Genomic DNA, 17012 nt, shown 5'->3' on the forward strand with positions numbered 1-17012 from the left:
ACTTGAAAATAAACATGTTTAACAAATTTAGACAAATTTTTCCTTTTGCCTTTAATTCTATCCTCATCTAAGTGCAACCTCACTCCAAGTCTAAGATTCTCCAAACTGCAATCCTTGTTCAAGATCCAACATTTTGGCCAATCACAGAAAACTACTGCACCAATTTAAGTAGCCAGAGTGACTTCTGAGTGGTGTGTAGGCTGCATTCATTTGTTGGAGATGACATTTTCAGTGAAAAACTGAATTGCAGTGATAAAGAATCCACATTATTTCAATAACAGATTAACAGACTTCTAATTATGTCCTGTGGAATCTGTCATTGCTGCAGTGGTGCCCCTGAAATATTTACACTGGAGCAGCAGTGCTCTTTATAATTGAATCCTCCAATGGAATCCTGAACTGCTGAATTGGTCACAGTAATGCAATGAACTCCTAAAGTCAACTGCACACTAAAAGTTACTGTTATGAACAGAACAGTGAATAGCAATGCACAATTATTTTAATAAAAGATGAAAGAAGTGGAACAAATTACTAGTATAGAAAAAGGAACAAGAAAGGGTGTCAAAATGGAACTAGAAAAGCTCTTGTAAATTAAAATGATTGAGGGTTATTAATCTGAACTGCTCTGCACCAAGCTTTCAGCATGTCCGCCCACATTATACCAAGCTTCTTGGCTCTGTGTCCCCACACATTGCATCAAGTTCTTGTTCCCTGCACCTTCAGTATATCTGGCCACATTACACTAAGCTGTTCCTTTCCCTACACTCTCATGTCCATCCATATTGCACTCTCTTTATACTCTTTGTCTGTTCCCTCTACTTTCACCATGTCGCCCCCATTACACTGCTCCCTTCTACTCGCTGTGGCATTCACCATTCCCACCTACATTTGTCTGAGTCCGTTTCCCTTCGCCCTTTTCATACGTCAATGCTGATGCTCTCCGTGGTCCTGCGGTACCCACCTGCATTACACTGAGTGTCTCTGCCTGTTGCATTTTGCTCAGTATTGCCCGTAGTATCTGGTCAAGGTTGTCTCCTAACTGGGAGCCTGCTTTTGAAATCAACGTGGAAACTAATCTCCCCACAAATGCTGCGGTGAACTCTGACGTGCGTGGATCCAGCAGTTGGCTGACGACCTGCATCACATACCACAGTCCATTGTGACCTTGTTCATCGTGCCATTGTACAATCTGCTCCAAAGCTACTGCAACATAAGCACGTAGACACTCACCACCATTCTGGAAAGGAAAAGAAGAGTTGGGTGAACCGGGGCAAATTGCACATCAGATATGGCAGAGAGCGGAAATTCAACTATAATATAATTAATAACCCTTGCATTTCATAAAGCGCTTTTCACGTCTTCTAGACAACAATAGCCTGCACTTACGTAGCGCCCTCCACGCAGGGTAGCGTCTCAGAGCCAGGGGGAGGGGGGAGTTGGCCGTAAGCACAGTCAAAGAGGAAAATTTTCTGGCAAAACTTGAAAGAGAGGGAGCAAGGCAAGATTGAGGGAGTGTGTTCCAGAGTTTTGGGGTGTATTGGCTGAATGCGCACCTCCGATGGTGGGGTGGAGGGTGTGAGGGATGAGCAGGAGCAGGTCGAGCAGAGGCGCCGGGTGGTGGACTGGGGAGTGAGGAGGTCGGAAAGGTAGGGAGGTGCCAGGGAGTGGAGGGATTTGAATTCGACTGTGAGGATCTTGAAGTCGATCTGGTCAGTGATGGGGAGACAGTGGAGCCTGGGCCAGAACTGGTGAAATGTCGGTTTGGAGTTTGTGGGCAGCGGAGTTTTGAATGAGACGTCTCAAAGCGCTTCAAAGAATATACTGCAAAGTGAATTGACTGTAAAGTGAATTGACTGTATATTTGCGGCAGCCAATTGCGCACAAAGAGTCGTGGATTGAAGTGACCAATTTATTGTTTTTTTCCTTGAGGGATTATTATCAGGCGTGTGGAGTTAGAAAACTTGCCCAAGGTTTCACCCAGCTGGGAATTGGACCCAGGTCTCTCGCCTACGAGGTGAGTGCTCTAACCACTGAGCTACAGGACTCCACCCAAGATTTTCATTGTTAAACAGGTAAAGCACTGAATCAAATTTCAAAAGATCATAGGTTAGAACAGAAATTGAATTCCATTTTCAAACCAGATCATTGCACTCACTTATGCCGCTGGAGTAATATACTCTAATTCTATTTTCTTGCTTCCCCTAACCCTTTTACATCTTTAATCTATGGTATTTGTGGTAACCTCTTTTAAATCTTTTTTTAATCAAGTTCCCCAAATATATAAACCCAGAGACCCATTTGTCCTTATTATGGCGTTTTTCTTAAAATGAACCAAGTGCCCTTGGCTATCAAGGTGAAAGTACTATCACTGGGTCGAAGGACTTTTGGAAATAACTAAATCCAAGCAGACCCTTTTTACACTGTGCAAACCTCCCTTGGTTTTCAAAATACTCATCATCCTACCTGCATGGTTGCATTGTCATCTGTGTGCAGGGTACACTGAGCCAAAACTGGGAATGCTTCACAAATCAGCACATCGGACAGAGGGGACTTTGTATTCCTCACCACAGTTGTCAGTATATCAATAGCAGTCTACAAAAAGGCAGGAAAACTGTATAAAGAACAGTGATACATTGCATGGAGCCCATGTAGACCCACCACTGTAACACTATAACACGTGAATTACTCACCGCACAGAGTCCTGATGGAATTTTATCGGTAGGGGCATGCATGATGCTGATTAGAGTTGGGATTAACCTCATCTGCATGGGACCCTGACAGGCCTCAATCTGCGCAAGCTCCTTGAAGATATCTTGAGCAAGAGTTGCCACCACTGGATCTAGCGAACAAGCCGGATGAAAAGAATCAATTTCAGATTAAACTACCATAAAGAAAGCTTCACTGAAATCAGCTTTATTGAGGAAACAATAAAGCCATTATTAGATACACAAGGCCTGTGCTCAATGTATCCATAGACAGGGATTTTCCTTGCTCTCTCTGTCCCTCTCACCATACAGCATCAATACTCTCGACTAGGGAAGAAACGGGAAAGCAGGGAGTGAGCACAGATCAGCGAGGTACTTGCTGCTGATCATCAATGATTACAACCGGAAATACATTTGGGAATTGGCTGTGATACCAATTTGTTACTTTTGCTCATGTGTGAAGCATGGCACTCAGGAGAATATCAGAGAACTGACAACAGGGTGAAAATATAAAGTATAGAGGTAGATCTTTTTCAGATTAGTGTGATTTAGCAATTTTACTTTCAAATTGAAAACACTGAGATTGTTGCAGTGTTTCCATTAGCCTGTCTGAATAGCACCATAATAATAATAATCCTTGCATTTGATATAGCGCTTTTCACGTGGGGAGGACGTCCCAAAGCGCTTCACAGAACACACTGTAAAGTGAATTGACTGTATATTTGTGGGCGAACGCGGCGGCCAATTGCGCACAGCAATGTCCCACAAACAGTCGTAGATTGAAAATGACCAATTTATTATTGTTTTCGGTTTTGGAGGGATTATTATTAGGCTCTGTGTGGAGTAAGGAAACTTGCCCAAGGTTTCGCCCTCTGCCTGGAATTGAACTCAGGTCTCTCGCTTGCAAAGCGAGTGCTCTAACCACTGAGCTACAGGACTCCACGCTACTGAATCCTATCAAGGGAGATACTCGAGTCTCCTTGACAATCAGTGTGAGCAAAGAACAGATCAGCAGAATGTTTCCAGATTTAAAATTACATTTTAAAGTTTGGAAGCATGAAATTAGTGTTACTTCCTCGCTGCAATCAACTAACCATGGACTCAAATGAAGTGGGGCAGGTTTCAGTAGGAGAGCATCTGGACAACAGTGATCACAACATCATTAGGTTTAGAGTACTTATGGAAAGGGACAAGAAGCAATCAAAGGTGAAGATACTCATTGGAGGAGGCTAATTTCAGTGAGTTAAAAAGGGACCTATCCAAGGAGGACTGGAAAGAAAGATTGGCAGGTAAAACAACTAATGAGCAATGGGAAGCCTTCACAAGGAGGAGATAGTTCGGGGACAGAACAAATACATTCCCACAAAGGGGAAAGGAGGGCATCCAAACCTCCCTGGATGATTAAGGAAATTGGGATTAAAATAAAACAGAAAAAGGAGAGTTATGATAAATGTCAGGTCCAAAATACAGAAAATAATCAAATAGAATATAGAAAGTACAGAGTAGCACTGAAAAAGGAAATAAGAGGGGCAAAGAGATTGTATGAGAAAAGATTAGTGGGTAACATAAAAGGGAGCCCTAAATTATTTTAAAAGCATATAAAGAATAAAAGGTTAGTCAAAGGTAGGGTGGGTCCAATTAGGGACCAAAGAGGAAATCTTCTTGTGGAGGCAGAGGGCACGGCTGACGTACTGAATGAGTACTTTGCATCTGTCTTCACAAAAGGAGAGGATGCAGCCAATGCCACAGTATTGGAGGAGAGAGTAGAGAAATTGGATAAGAATAAACTGAGAGGAGGTATTAAAAAGATTTGACGGTGCACAAGGTAGATAAGTCACTATTGGCTTGGGACATCCTCCCGACGTGAAAGGCGGTATTCAAATGTAATCTTGTTGTTGTTATACAGAGGGAAATAAGGGAGGAAACAATGGAGGCTCTGGCCACAATCTTTCAATTCTCCTTGGACACCGGGGCGGTCCCTAGGGACTGCAGGGTTGCAAATATTACTCCTTGTATAAAAAGGGCGCAGAAGGATAACCTGGGAACTACAGACCAGTCAACCTAACGTCAGCAGTGGGGAATCTTCTAGAGACTATAATCTGGGCCAAAATAAATTTTCACTTAGAAAAATATGGGTTAATAAAGGACTAACAACACGGATTTGTGTTTAACAAACCTGATAGAGTTTTTTGATGAAGTAACGAGGAGGGTGGATGAAGGTAGTGCAGTTGATATAATTTATATGGATTTACAAAAGGCGTTCGATAAAGTGCCACAAAACAGACTTGTAAACAAAATAGAAGCCCACGGTATTAAAGGAACAGTGGCAGCGGATACAGAACTTTCTGGGAGACAGGGAGCAGAAAGCACTGGTGAACGGTTGTTTTTCTGACTGGAGGGAAGTGCAGTGGTGTACCCCAGGGATCAGTATTGGGGCCACTGCTGTTTGTGATCCATATAAATGACCTGGACTTGGGTATAGGGAGTACAATCTCCGATTTGCAGATGATACTAAACTAGGAAAAATGGTAAACAGTGAGGAGGATAGTAACAGACTGCAAGAGGACATAGACAGACTGGTCAGATGGGCAGACACGTGGCAGATGACGTTTAATGTGGAGAAATGTGAAGTGATTTGTTTTGTAAGGAAGAATGAGGAGAGGCAATATAAGCTGATGGTACAATCTTAAAGGGGGTGAAGGAACAGAGAGACCTGGGGGTTCATATAGTAAATCTTTGAAGGGGCCGGACAGGCAGATACAGCTGTTAAAGAGCATCCGGGATATTAGGCTTTATAAATATGGGCATAGAGTACACAAGTCATGAAGTTACGATGAACCTTTATATAAAACACTGGTTATGCCTCAGCGAGAGACTGTGTGCAGTTCTGGGGATTTGATAGGGTGAACAAGGAGAAACTATTCCCACTGGCGGGTGAGTCGGTAACCCGAGGACATCGATTTAAAATAGTTGTTAAAAGAAACAGAGGGGAGGTAAAGAGAAATCTTTTCACACAGCGAGTTGTTGGGAAAGGCTGGTGGAAGCCGATTCGATTTTTAAGAGAGTAGATAATTATTTGGGGAAGACAAGTTTGCAGGGCTATGGGGAGAGCACGGGGAGTGGGGTTGATCAGGGCTATGGAGAGAGTGGTGGAGTGGGGTTGATCAGGGCTATGGGAAGAGCGCGGGGGAGTGGGATTGATTTGGAAGCTCTTTTAAAAGAGCGGCAGACACAATGGGCCGAATGGCCTCCTTCTGTGCTGTATAATTCTATGATTCTATCTGTGATTCTATGTAGTGATCAAATTCCTGCCCTTCAGAGCTACATTACATTGGTTGTAATGCAATGAGATGCAATTTGTAACTCTTTAGTTCCCAGCCACATATAGCCACATACCGTTGCTGTATTTGAGGAAGATTGCGATGGTAAGGGGGCAGACTTTACTTTCAACACTGGTGGTGAAGGCAGGGTCTACAGTGCAGACCACGCAAAGTGTCTCCATGACCAGAGTGAGCACCTCAGAACTGAATTGAGTGGCGAGATGTATCAACCCTTCCAGGATGCTGGGAAGGAAAGGTTGTAAAATGTGTGTGCAGTCTGAGATCTTCAACTGGTCGCAGTACCTGAGGGGAATGGACAGGATGCATTATCCCAGATAACAAGCTGAGAAATCTAACGCACATTCTTTTAAAAGGCTCACAGCAATTAATAATAATAATAATAATCCTTGCATTTGATATAGCGCTTTTCACGTCGGGAGGACGTCCCAAAGCGCTTCACAGAATAGACTGTAAAGTGAATTGACTGTATATTTGTGGGCGAACGCGGCAGCCAATTGCGCACAGCAATGTCCCACAAACAGTCGTGGATTGAAAATGACCAATTTATTACTGTTTTTGGTTTTGGAGGGATTATTATTAGGCTCTGTGTGGAGTAAGGAAACTTGCCCAAGGTTTCACCCTCTGCCTGGAATTGAACTCAGGTCTCTCACTTGCAAAGCGAGTGCTCTAACCACTGAGCTACAGGACTCCACATTAAGGCTACAATGCCTCAGAAGATTCATTTTCCCCAATTATAGATCCTACCACCATGTACCCATTCATAGCTCCCAACCTCTCACACAGGTCAGCCTCCCCACATACTGCTCCCAACCTCTCACACAGGTCAGCCTCCCCACATACTGCTCCCAACCTCTCACACATGTCAGCCTCCCCACATACAGCTCCCATCTCTCACAGGGTTCCCACACCCAGCCACTTACCCCCAGATTGCCCGGACAGCAGATATTCGAACAGATGGTGGTTGAGTTTCATGTAGGCCACTAACTGTAGCTTGTAGAAACTGTTGGATCAACTCTGGTGTCATAACAGTAGTAAAGCGACTGGCAGCCCAGAGAGCACGGCCCAGGAGGAATGGAGAGACTGGGGAAGAAAAGCCTATTTTACACAATCAAATTTATTCTAAATAATCTGAGGCAAAGATTATAATAATAAATAATAAGCCTTGCATTTGATATAGCACTTTATCATGTCTTCGAGACGTCTCAAAGCGTTTCACAGAATATGCTGTAGTGAATCGAATTGACGGTATATTTTGTGGGCGAAATTACTCATCACAATGTTCTCAATATTGAGAATCGACCCAAGCAAGTTCACCAGCCTTATTTTTAAATGAATGTTCTTCACCTTAGTTTTCTTCAAAATATTGATTTACAATGCAGGTCAAGATTCTCAAGATTCAGAAAAGAGTAAGCAAGTGAGATCAGTGAGGTGAGGGATATTGGCACTGGGAAAGTTACCTCATATCATCCACCTATAATTAGTACAAAGTCAACTTGATATTAATCTGTAGAGCAAACGTCCTTTCTGAAGGTTTGGGCCGGGGTGAGGGGAAAGAGACTAAAAATGAAAGTACATTTACTTCTGCATTTGTCCAGTTTCTACATTACCGTGATCTCATCCACAGAAGACTAGGTCTGATGCAGTACAGTAGAAAACTACATATCTGGACATTAACTATCTATGTGCGGACAGATAATCAGCCAATGCAAGGCAAATTTTGAGTGAGCAATTTTTTACAGGTACAATATAGGATTAGAGATATGGAGGGAGTGGGGCTGGGGTTGGGCAGTGGGGCTGGTGGTGGGGAGAGTGGGGCTGAGGTGGGGTATTTCCCAATATGTAATTGGAAGCAGAAGTATTATACAGCTCTCCAAAATTTGAGGTAGTGAGTTTCCTATAATTCTGTATTTTAATCTCTCCAGTACAATAATTAAATCTGAACTGTAGATTCAACCTCTAATTGATCATGAAAGTGCTGTCCAATGCAGTTTGACAAATGCCCGGATCATTTCTTTTTTGGACAGTGAATAGAGCCAGCCACAAAGTGGCTAATTTTTTTCCCCAAAACCAAACTAATGACTGGAGAGCAGTCAGTTCTGGATTGAATCCGTTCTCTCAGGTGTAGGATGCACAGACTCCAGTTACTGCTACATTTTACCTGACAGGTTGAGGTCGGCAAGAACGACGCTGGTCAGGAAGCCATGCACATCAAACTGGATCCGACCATCTTTCACATTCTCGGTGATTGCACTCTTGACAGAGCCCAGCGCCAGCATACACGCTTCATGAACCTTCCACCTGCAGTCCAAACCAAAAAGTTCACTTCCCTCACATCACACTCATGATCAGCAAATGCCCTCCAACTTCAATCCACAACCACCACCAGACAGACAGCATCAGAACCACAACTCAAACCTTTATTACACATGGGGTCTTACCCTGCCCCCACTGCCAACTTTGGATGTACTAAGGTGACAATGTGGGACAGACATTGTGATAAAGTGCTTGCTTTCATTTCTGTGCTGAGCTCCTACATCTAAGCCATATCATTGGGAAGCAGGATCAATCACAAGTCAAGCCATCACTTGGCTAGTGTTAGATACTTCCCACAGACCTGCTGAGGAGCCACTACTGGAAATCTGGAGAAGGTCAGTTGTCAGTTGTTCACACTTCAGCCCCAGTGGGAGCGAGTCTGGGGAACACCCACATAATGTACTCAAATCACATGAACCAAGGCAGACAACTAATGCACCATCCCAGCAAAGGCCATAGCCTGAACTCCAATCAGCCCCAGTCAGCAGTCATTAAGTTACGGACAAACTGGTGACATTTTTCACTTACCAATGAGCATTGCCATTGTTCTTGGCCTGTTCTGCTTCCTGCAGGTGCTTTGTGGCAGCTGCGGCTAAGGCAGCGGCACTGTCAGTGTGGAAATCACTCCCAACAGCCTGCAAATGGGGAAGATGGCATTAGCTCATGTGAATGAAACTCTCCTCCATGCAGGTCAGCTCAAATGTAGAGGGACTGGGCCCACAATACTGGGCTACACAATGATAGTATCCCTCTCTCCAACCCTCCTCCTTACCCCTCTATCCTACTTCCTCCTTCCCTCCCTCTATCCTACTTTCTCCTTCCCCCCTCTCCCCCACCCTCCCCCTCTATCCTACTTTATCCTTCCCCTTCTCCCCCACTCTCCTCCTTCCCCCTCTCCCCCACCCTCCTCCTTCCCTCTATCCTACTTCCTCCTTCCCCCTCTCCCTCCCTCCGTAATGGAATTTGTGGTCCTTTTCAATCTGCTGGGGCAGCAGTCCCTGTACCTTTTCCAAACAGCCAGTGTTCATGTTGAAGTGTTAGCGGTGGGTGTTGGTGGGCTATTTGGCTCCAATCTCATCCACAACTGCACATCTAGCAGCAGGCGTACCCGGGAGGAGGGGAAGATTGCATAGATCAGAAGTAGGAATCCTAGCTGTCTTTCCTCTCTAACCAGGACACCGAGGTCAATTTTATACAGCCCGAGACCATTTCCACCATTCCAACTTCCACTCCCTCCTGAACGTCCTCCCAGGGCAGCAGCAGGAGCCGGCGGATGGTAGGACACAGTGCGCAGACCTGTTACTGCAGTCTGTCAGGAAGGCAAGTGTCTCTCTTACCAACCGCATCCTTAGCAACCGCTGGCTCCTGCCACTGCAGATAGTGAGGGGGAGAGGGTAGAGAGAGAGTGGGGGAGAGAGGAGTGGGGAGAGAGAATAATTGAGAGAGGGGGGTGGAGAGAGTGTGTGAGAGGAGAAAATGCCCAAGAGAGGGGGGGACAGAATTTCCTCCCCCCTCCCCCTCTCCTGAGCTCTCCCTCTTTCTCTCTCTCCCTCCACCGCCTCTCTCTCCCCACATTCTCTCCCTCTCTCCCCTCGTCTCTCTCTCCTCCTCCTCCTCTCTCTCTCCATCCTCTATCTCCTTCTTGCTCCTATCTCCAATTTCTCTCTCTCCCCCAATCTCTCTCCCAAGCGCGGGTCACTATCTCCAGTGGCAGAAGCTGGCGGTTGGTCGCTAAGGACATATTTGGCAAGAAACGCGCTTGCCTTCCTGACTGCAGTAAAGACTGTGCGCTGCTCCAGCCACCAGCTGGCCCACAAGGAATGCGGCCGGCGGACCTTCCTCAAATAGGAAATGTGGCCACATGTTGGACCATCTGCTCGAGGCCATTTGAGTAAAACAATCAACAGTTATTTGAAAAACAGAGAGTTCCAATCTTACCAACATCCCACTGGAGAGAGCAGTATAATGTCAATCATTGCAAACTGCCTGTAGACAACTAAAGCTTTGCCTTAAACTAAACCCTAGATATTGATCTAATGAAGTACCAGATCCATCCAGCTAGCTTTCTTTCACATGCTCACTGACCAGTTTTAATTTTACTTTAATTTCCAGCTTTGCAGTTTTTCTTCTTAACATGAATACCAAAGTGAAGGGCTCGCACAATTCAACAAAGACAAACTAGTTTTAAATACAGTCACTAGTTTGTAGTAAAATCCTGTGAAGCATTTTGGGACATTAGACAATATGATAAGGCAATAATAATTTGCACTTATATAGCGCCATGCACAGGGTAGCATGTCAGAGCACTTAACAGTGGCAGAGCCTGACTCCAAGCCGGGGGACAGGTGGCTGTAAGCACAGTGGAAAAGGAAGGTTTTCAGGCAGGACTTGAAAAAGGGGAGAGAGGGGACAAGGCGGAGGGATTCAGTGAGTGTTCCAGAGCTTCGGGACGTAGTGGATGAAAGCGCGACCTCCGATGGTGGAGAGGAGGGTGCGAGGGACAAGCAGGAGCCGTGCCAGCCGAGCAGAGGCGCCGCGTGGTAGATTGGGGAGTGGGGAGGTCGGAGAGATAGGGAGTAAATGGATTTGTGAGGATCTTGAACTTAACCTGTTCGGTGATGGGGAGCCAGTGGACTATATCAAATGTAATTATTATTAAAAAGCAGCCTGAATATTCAGCGAATAACTGTAATAAACAGATATGCAACCAATCTCGATTGCAAAGGAAGAGAATTTCAGAAAGTCAGATTAAATGGAATCCTATGGCTACAAAGCTTCCTCCTGATCTATAACCTATTCACACTGTCTAGCTGCAATGAAGAGGCCTTACCATGAGGAGATCCTGCGCCGAGATCCGTACAGAATAGGAGAAGGTGTCATCATCCTCATCCTCCACAAACTGGTGTGGGTTTGCTGTCCACAGCTTAATCTGCAACAAGAGAATATCACTTTACTGCAGCACAGAGACCAGATTACTCCATGGAGATGTACCCAGAAAGCAGGATCCCTGGATTTGCAACAAGTATCAGAACATGTTTAGACTGGATTCCCTTGTGAAATAACCAGGAAAAGCTAGACAGCAAATAGGTCAGCATCAGTTTAGCAAAGCGAGCATTGCTGTCCTTTTAAAAGAGGTTTAGGAACTCAACAAACTTGCTCAACCGCAGCACAATGTGCAGCAATGTTTATGGAACATATCCTGCAAAGCCTGGACTGGCAACTGAGACCACCCTCCGGCGTGGAGGGCACTATATATAATCCAAGTTGTTGTTGGCAACTAAGTCAACTGAGTTGGTAAGAGACCCACTTGCCTTCCTGACAGACTGCAGTAATGACGCTGTACAGGGAGAAGGACTAAATAGTCAGCCTGCACAAGCACAATGGGATAATTGGTCGCTTCTGCTGTAAATTTCTATTCTTCTGTGCAGAGATCGTCCCAATTTTACTCTTGCTGCCCTTACTCTGCAGCTCATATTCTGTCCCTGTATTCTATATGGCAGAAAGCTTATCACATCCATTATTCCATTAACACCAGGATCCTCTGACTCCCAGAACCTTGCAGTTCAACTTGAAAATTCTCATCCTTAACTTCAAATCCCATTATTGTCTCACTTTATCTGTATAAAGTCCTCAACCCTATTCTGCTGCCTATATACTCCGCTTTTCCAAATCTGGTCTATTGCTCGTTGCTCACTATCTCTCACCATTGGTGGCCAAGTCTTCTGCCAATAAACCTTAGAAACTCTTCCAAAATCTCTGCATTCCTGTCTCTTCCACTTTTCAAAATTCACCTAAAGACTTATTTTGAACCTTTGCCTTTGATCAAGTTTTAATTCTCCTTTCTTTCTGCTTGATTCTCCCCATCATATTTTAGATGAAATATTCCCTGTATGTGAAAGGAAGTTGTTAGCCTTGCGGTTGGAATCTCACCTGCTCTTCAGTGATCTGCATATATAGGATGATATAGTATATTAGCTCGGGCAGCGCTTTCTTCACAGTGTTCTTGAACTTCCTGTTCTCCAGCAGTGTGTGCACAAACTCAAAAATATTGAACACCAGGTTCTCAAAGCCCAGCACCTCACCTCAGAGGAAGAACAGATGTAAGTTACTCAATCTATTGCACGATTTTACAGAAACAGTAACATCATCAATCATCAGGAAAACCGATTTAGAATCAACTCTCTGGTTAAAGTAAATGCTTTCACCAACCAATAGTAGGAGAATTTTACAAAGGTTACTCTGGCTTTACTGACAATCCATTTCCCAACACTAGGCACTCCCATAAGATCACTTACCATCTGAGTCCACAGGGTCATCCACTTCTTCTGTGTAGTTCACCTCTGTCCTCACGTAGGTGGATGGCATTAAGGGAAATGAACAGGGCAGCAATCTCAATATCAGTTCCTTTTACTTACTATAGCACTGAGTAGAGGTGAGGAAAATGCCAATTATACTACAATCCAAATGCTGCATGATAAACTTTTATAATAATGCATCTAGAATTTAAAAACAATACATTTTACTCCAGTTATATAATTTTAAGCAGTCACACCTTGTTTGCAGTATTGTGTTCAGTTTTGAGTATTCTACCTTAGAAAGCATACACCAGCCTTGATAGGCATCCGGCATTCAATGTAATTCACCACATTAAGACCTGGGATGCAGAGATTTAGCTTTGACGAGAGGTTATGTTATATTCCTTAAAACAATGAGCTAAACTGCAACAAAAACAGAAGTCGCTGGGAACACTCAACAGGTCAGGCAGCATCTATGGAGAAAGGAAAGCGAGTCAACGTTCCGGGTCTGACAAAGGATCGTGGACCCGAAATGTTGACTTTCCTGTCTCCATAGATGCTGCCTGTCCTACTGAGTGTTCCCGGCGACTTCTGTTTTTGTTTGATCTAAAGCCCTCTATGGCCTCGCCCCACCCTACCTCTGCGACCTCCTAACCCCCTACCAATTCAACCTTTTCCTCCGCTCAGCCGGCTCTGGCTGCTCCACGTCCCACAACCCACCCGCCCCACCATTGGCAGGAGAGCCTTCAGCCACTCCGGCCCCAACCTCTGGAATTCCATCCCTCAATCACTCCGCCTCGTCCCCTCCTTATCCTCCTTCAAGTCCCGCCTCAAAATCCCTCCTCTTCGACCATGCCATCGGTCACCCCCCTTCCCCTCCCGCGACCCCAGCTCGGGTCTGAAATGCTATCACTTGTCCAGCGCCTTGGGACGTCCTCCCGACCTGAAAGGCGCAATGCATATGTAATCTTGTTGTTGATCTGATTCAGATGTTTAAGGTAATTAAGGGAATTGAAAAGCTAGACAGTAGATAACTCTGATTGCAGAGGGATCTAAACAAAGGAAACATAATCTTACAGAGATAAGCCAGTCAGAAATTAGATCTGGGATCAAATCTTCACAAAGAGCGTTGTGAAAATGTGGAAAGCTTTGCCACAGAAAGCCATAGAGACAAAAAGAATTCGGATGTTTAAAACAGAAAGATATTAGGGAAGTAAAGTTATTAAGAAGTATGGAGAGAGAGGGGAAATAGGATTAAAAATCTACTATGATTTGACAGTCAAGCCTCGATGGGTTGATTGATCCATCCTTCCTGCTTCTGGTCTAGAGTAACAATTTATCATAAAAGGGTCAGTAGTAGGGAAACTTCTAGAGACTATAATCCGGGACAAAATAAATTTTCACTTGAAAAAATATGGGTTAATAAAGTACAACCAACATGGATTTGGGAAATTGATTAAAGGCAAATCATGTCTAACAAACCTTTTTTGATAGTTTTTTGATAAAGTAACGAGGAGGTTAACAAAGTTAATGAAGGTAGTGCAATTGATGTAGTTTATATGGATTTACAAAAGGCATTTTTAATAATAAATAATAATAAATAAATAATAATAATAAAGTGGCGCATAAGAGACTTGTAAGCAAAATAGAAGCCCACTGTAATAAAAGGATAGTGATAGCAGATACAGAACTAGCTGGGAGACAGAAACCAGAGGGCTGATGAACGGTTGTTTTTCTGACTGGAGGCAGTGGTGTCCCCCAGGGGACGGTATTGGGGCCACTGCTATTTGTGATCTATATAAATGACCTGGACTTAGGTATATGGAGCACAATTTCCAAGTTTGCAGATGATACTAAACTAGGAAAAGTAGTAAACAGTGAGGAGGATAGTAACCGACTGCAAGAGGACATAGACAGACTGGTCAGATGGGCAGACACGTGGCAGATGACGTTTAATGTGGAGAAATGCAAAGTGATGCATTTTGTGAGGAAGAATGAGGAGAGGCAATATAAGCTGATGGTACAATCTTAAAGGGGTGAAGGAACAGAGAGACCTGGGGGTCATATAGTAAATCTTTGAAGGTGGCCGGACAGGGAGATACAGCTGTTAAAGAGCATCCGGGATACTAGGCTTTATAAATAGGGGCATAGAATACACAATAATAATAATAATAATCCTTGCATTTCATATAGCGCTTTTCACGTCGGGAGGACGTCCCAAAGCGCTTCACAGAACACACTGTAAAGTGAATTAACTGTACATTTGTGGGCGAACGCGGCAGCCAATTGCGCACAGCAATGTCCCACAAACAGTCGTAGATTGAAAATGACCAATTTAATTATTGTTTTTGGTTTTTGGAGGGATTATTATTAGGCTCTGTGTGGAGTAAGGAAACTTGCCCAAGGTTTCGCCCTCTGCCTGGAATTGAACTCAGGTCTCTCACTTGCAAAGCGAGTGCTCTAACCACTGAGCTACAGGACTCCACGAGTCAGGAAGTTATGATGAACCTTTATATAAAACATTGGTTAGGCCTCAGCGAGAGACTGTGTGCAGTTCTGGGCCCCGCACTTTAGGAAGGATGTCAAGGCATTGGAGAGAGAGCAAACGAGATTGACCAGGATGGTACCAGGAATGAGGGGCTTCAGTTATCAGGAGAGGTAGAGAAGTGAGGATTATTCTCCTTGGAGCAGAGAAGGTTAAGAGGAGACTTAATAGAAGCTTTCAAAATGATGAGGGGATTTGATAGGGTGAAGAAGGAGAAACTATTCCCACTGGCGGGTGGGTCAGTAACCCGAGGACACCGATTTAAAATAGTTGTTAAAAGAAACAGAGGGGAGGTGAGGAGAAATGTTTTCACACAGCGAGTTGTTGGGATCTGGAATGCATTGCCTGAAAGGCCGGTGGAAGCCGATTCGATAACTTATTTTAAGAGAGAAGTAAATCATTATTTGGAGAGGACAAGTTTGCAGGGCTATGGGGAGAGAGCGGGGGAGTTGGATTGAGTTGGAAGCTTTTTTCAAAGAGCCGGCACAGACACAATGGGCTTAATGGCCTCCTTTTGTGCTGTATAATTCTATGATGAAGAAAATTCATAAACAAGAGTAATTACAAGAGTAATTTCTTTCCTCACTATTCCCCCAAACCAATTAAACATTGTAAGCTTTAGATAAAGGCTTATCTGCACAAATTTGGGCTGTGTGAAGGATATATGGTTGCACTCTCAGTGAGGGTATTCCATACTATTGGCAGAATCTGCTGCATCGATGAAACCATGTGCTTGGGAAAATTCTTCACCAGCGCCGTCACTGCCTACAAGACAGAGAATCAGGAATTAAGCTCTTCTCTGAGGGAACTAAAGGAGATTGAATACTGGGCTGCAAATATAAATCAGTATACAATGATTTAATTCAGCCAAAGGACCAAGTTTGCAGAAGTGCAAATAATAATAATCCTTGCATTTGATATAGGTGCCTTATCACATCTTCGAAAAGTCTCAAAGCGCTTCACAGAATATATCGTGAAGTGAATTGAGTGTGTATTTTGTGGGCTAAACGTAGCAGGCACAGCAGTGCCCCACAAACAGTCGTGGATTGAGTGATCAATTTATTATTATTTTTTAAGGGACTATTACCCCCGGAAAACGTTTTGCCAAGCGACTAACAACCTACTTACTGCTAGGTAAACAGGCGTTTGGAGAAGGAAACTTGCCCAAGGTTTTGCTCTGCCTGGGAATCGAACCCAGGTCTTCTTGCTTGCGAGGCGAGTGCTCTAACCACTGAGCTACAGGACTCCACAAAGGATCATAGTTGCATTTGACTGAATAAACCAAATGAATAATCTCGCTATGAAGTTCCAATTAGATAGCATTGATTTTAAGCAGAAACTTGAGTAAAAATAGGGTTCAAATTAGACAAGGAGCTGATAGTTCCATTTAGCCATCATATGGCATTGCTCAGGCACCTGCTGGGTTAATGCTGGACATAACAATGCATACTCCTTACAAGAGTTGGAGATATTTTACTTCCACTGAATTTGGACATTTAAACTATTGCTAACATCTTACAATTCTGATTTAAAGCTGAGCTAGTAAATGCTCTGATAATGAATTTGCATCAAATTATTTCTGGAATAGGCATAATTATAAAGTAGTTTTCTTTTGGCAGTGTCGCCCCTAACAATGCAATTGATAGCCCAAATTTGGGTACAACATAGTTGCAATATAGAGCCTATTCACTGCAAGTGCCAGTGTGCGAGAGGCCCATTATAAACTTATGAGGTTTCACTGTATTGTTACTGTGTCAGATCAGCTTTTGATGCTTCTTGTTCAGACACTATTAAACATGGTGGGAAAGAGGTC

At 44.0% G+C, this 17012-nt stretch overlaps 1 protein-coding gene across 3 annotated transcripts in view; it reads right to left on the reverse strand.

The window, feature by feature from the left end:
* Positions 1-17012, reverse strand: part of ipo9 (importin 9) — a 42125-nt gene that overhangs the window by 12178 nt on the left and 12935 nt on the right. For 2 of the 3 annotated variants that reach the window (XM_042342044.1, XM_042342042.1), the window contains 11 exons: positions 15864-15964; positions 12655-12713; positions 12290-12441; positions 11190-11288; positions 8888-8994; positions 8205-8344; positions 6967-7141; positions 6102-6328; positions 2691-2839; positions 2464-2592; positions 962-1237 (listed from right to left, as the gene is read on the reverse strand). In XM_042342044.1, coding sequence (XP_042197978.1) covers positions 962-1237; positions 2464-2592; positions 2691-2839; positions 6102-6328; positions 6967-7141; positions 8205-8344; positions 8888-8994; positions 11190-11288; positions 12290-12441; positions 12655-12713; positions 15864-15964 — 1614 coding nt within the window. The remainder of the gene's footprint in view (positions 1-961; positions 1238-2463; positions 2593-2690; positions 2840-6101; positions 6329-6966; positions 7142-8204; positions 8345-8887; positions 8995-11189; positions 11289-12289; positions 12442-12654; positions 12714-15863; positions 15965-17012) is intronic. The other variant, XM_042342043.1, reaches the window with a different exon arrangement.

Source organism: Callorhinchus milii, unplaced genomic scaffold, assembly GCF_018977255.1.
Source record: "Callorhinchus milii isolate IMCB2004 unplaced genomic scaffold, IMCB_Cmil_1.0 Scaffold19, whole genome shotgun sequence".
NCBI classification, from domain to species: domain Eukaryota; kingdom Metazoa; phylum Chordata; class Chondrichthyes; order Chimaeriformes; family Callorhinchidae; genus Callorhinchus; species Callorhinchus milii.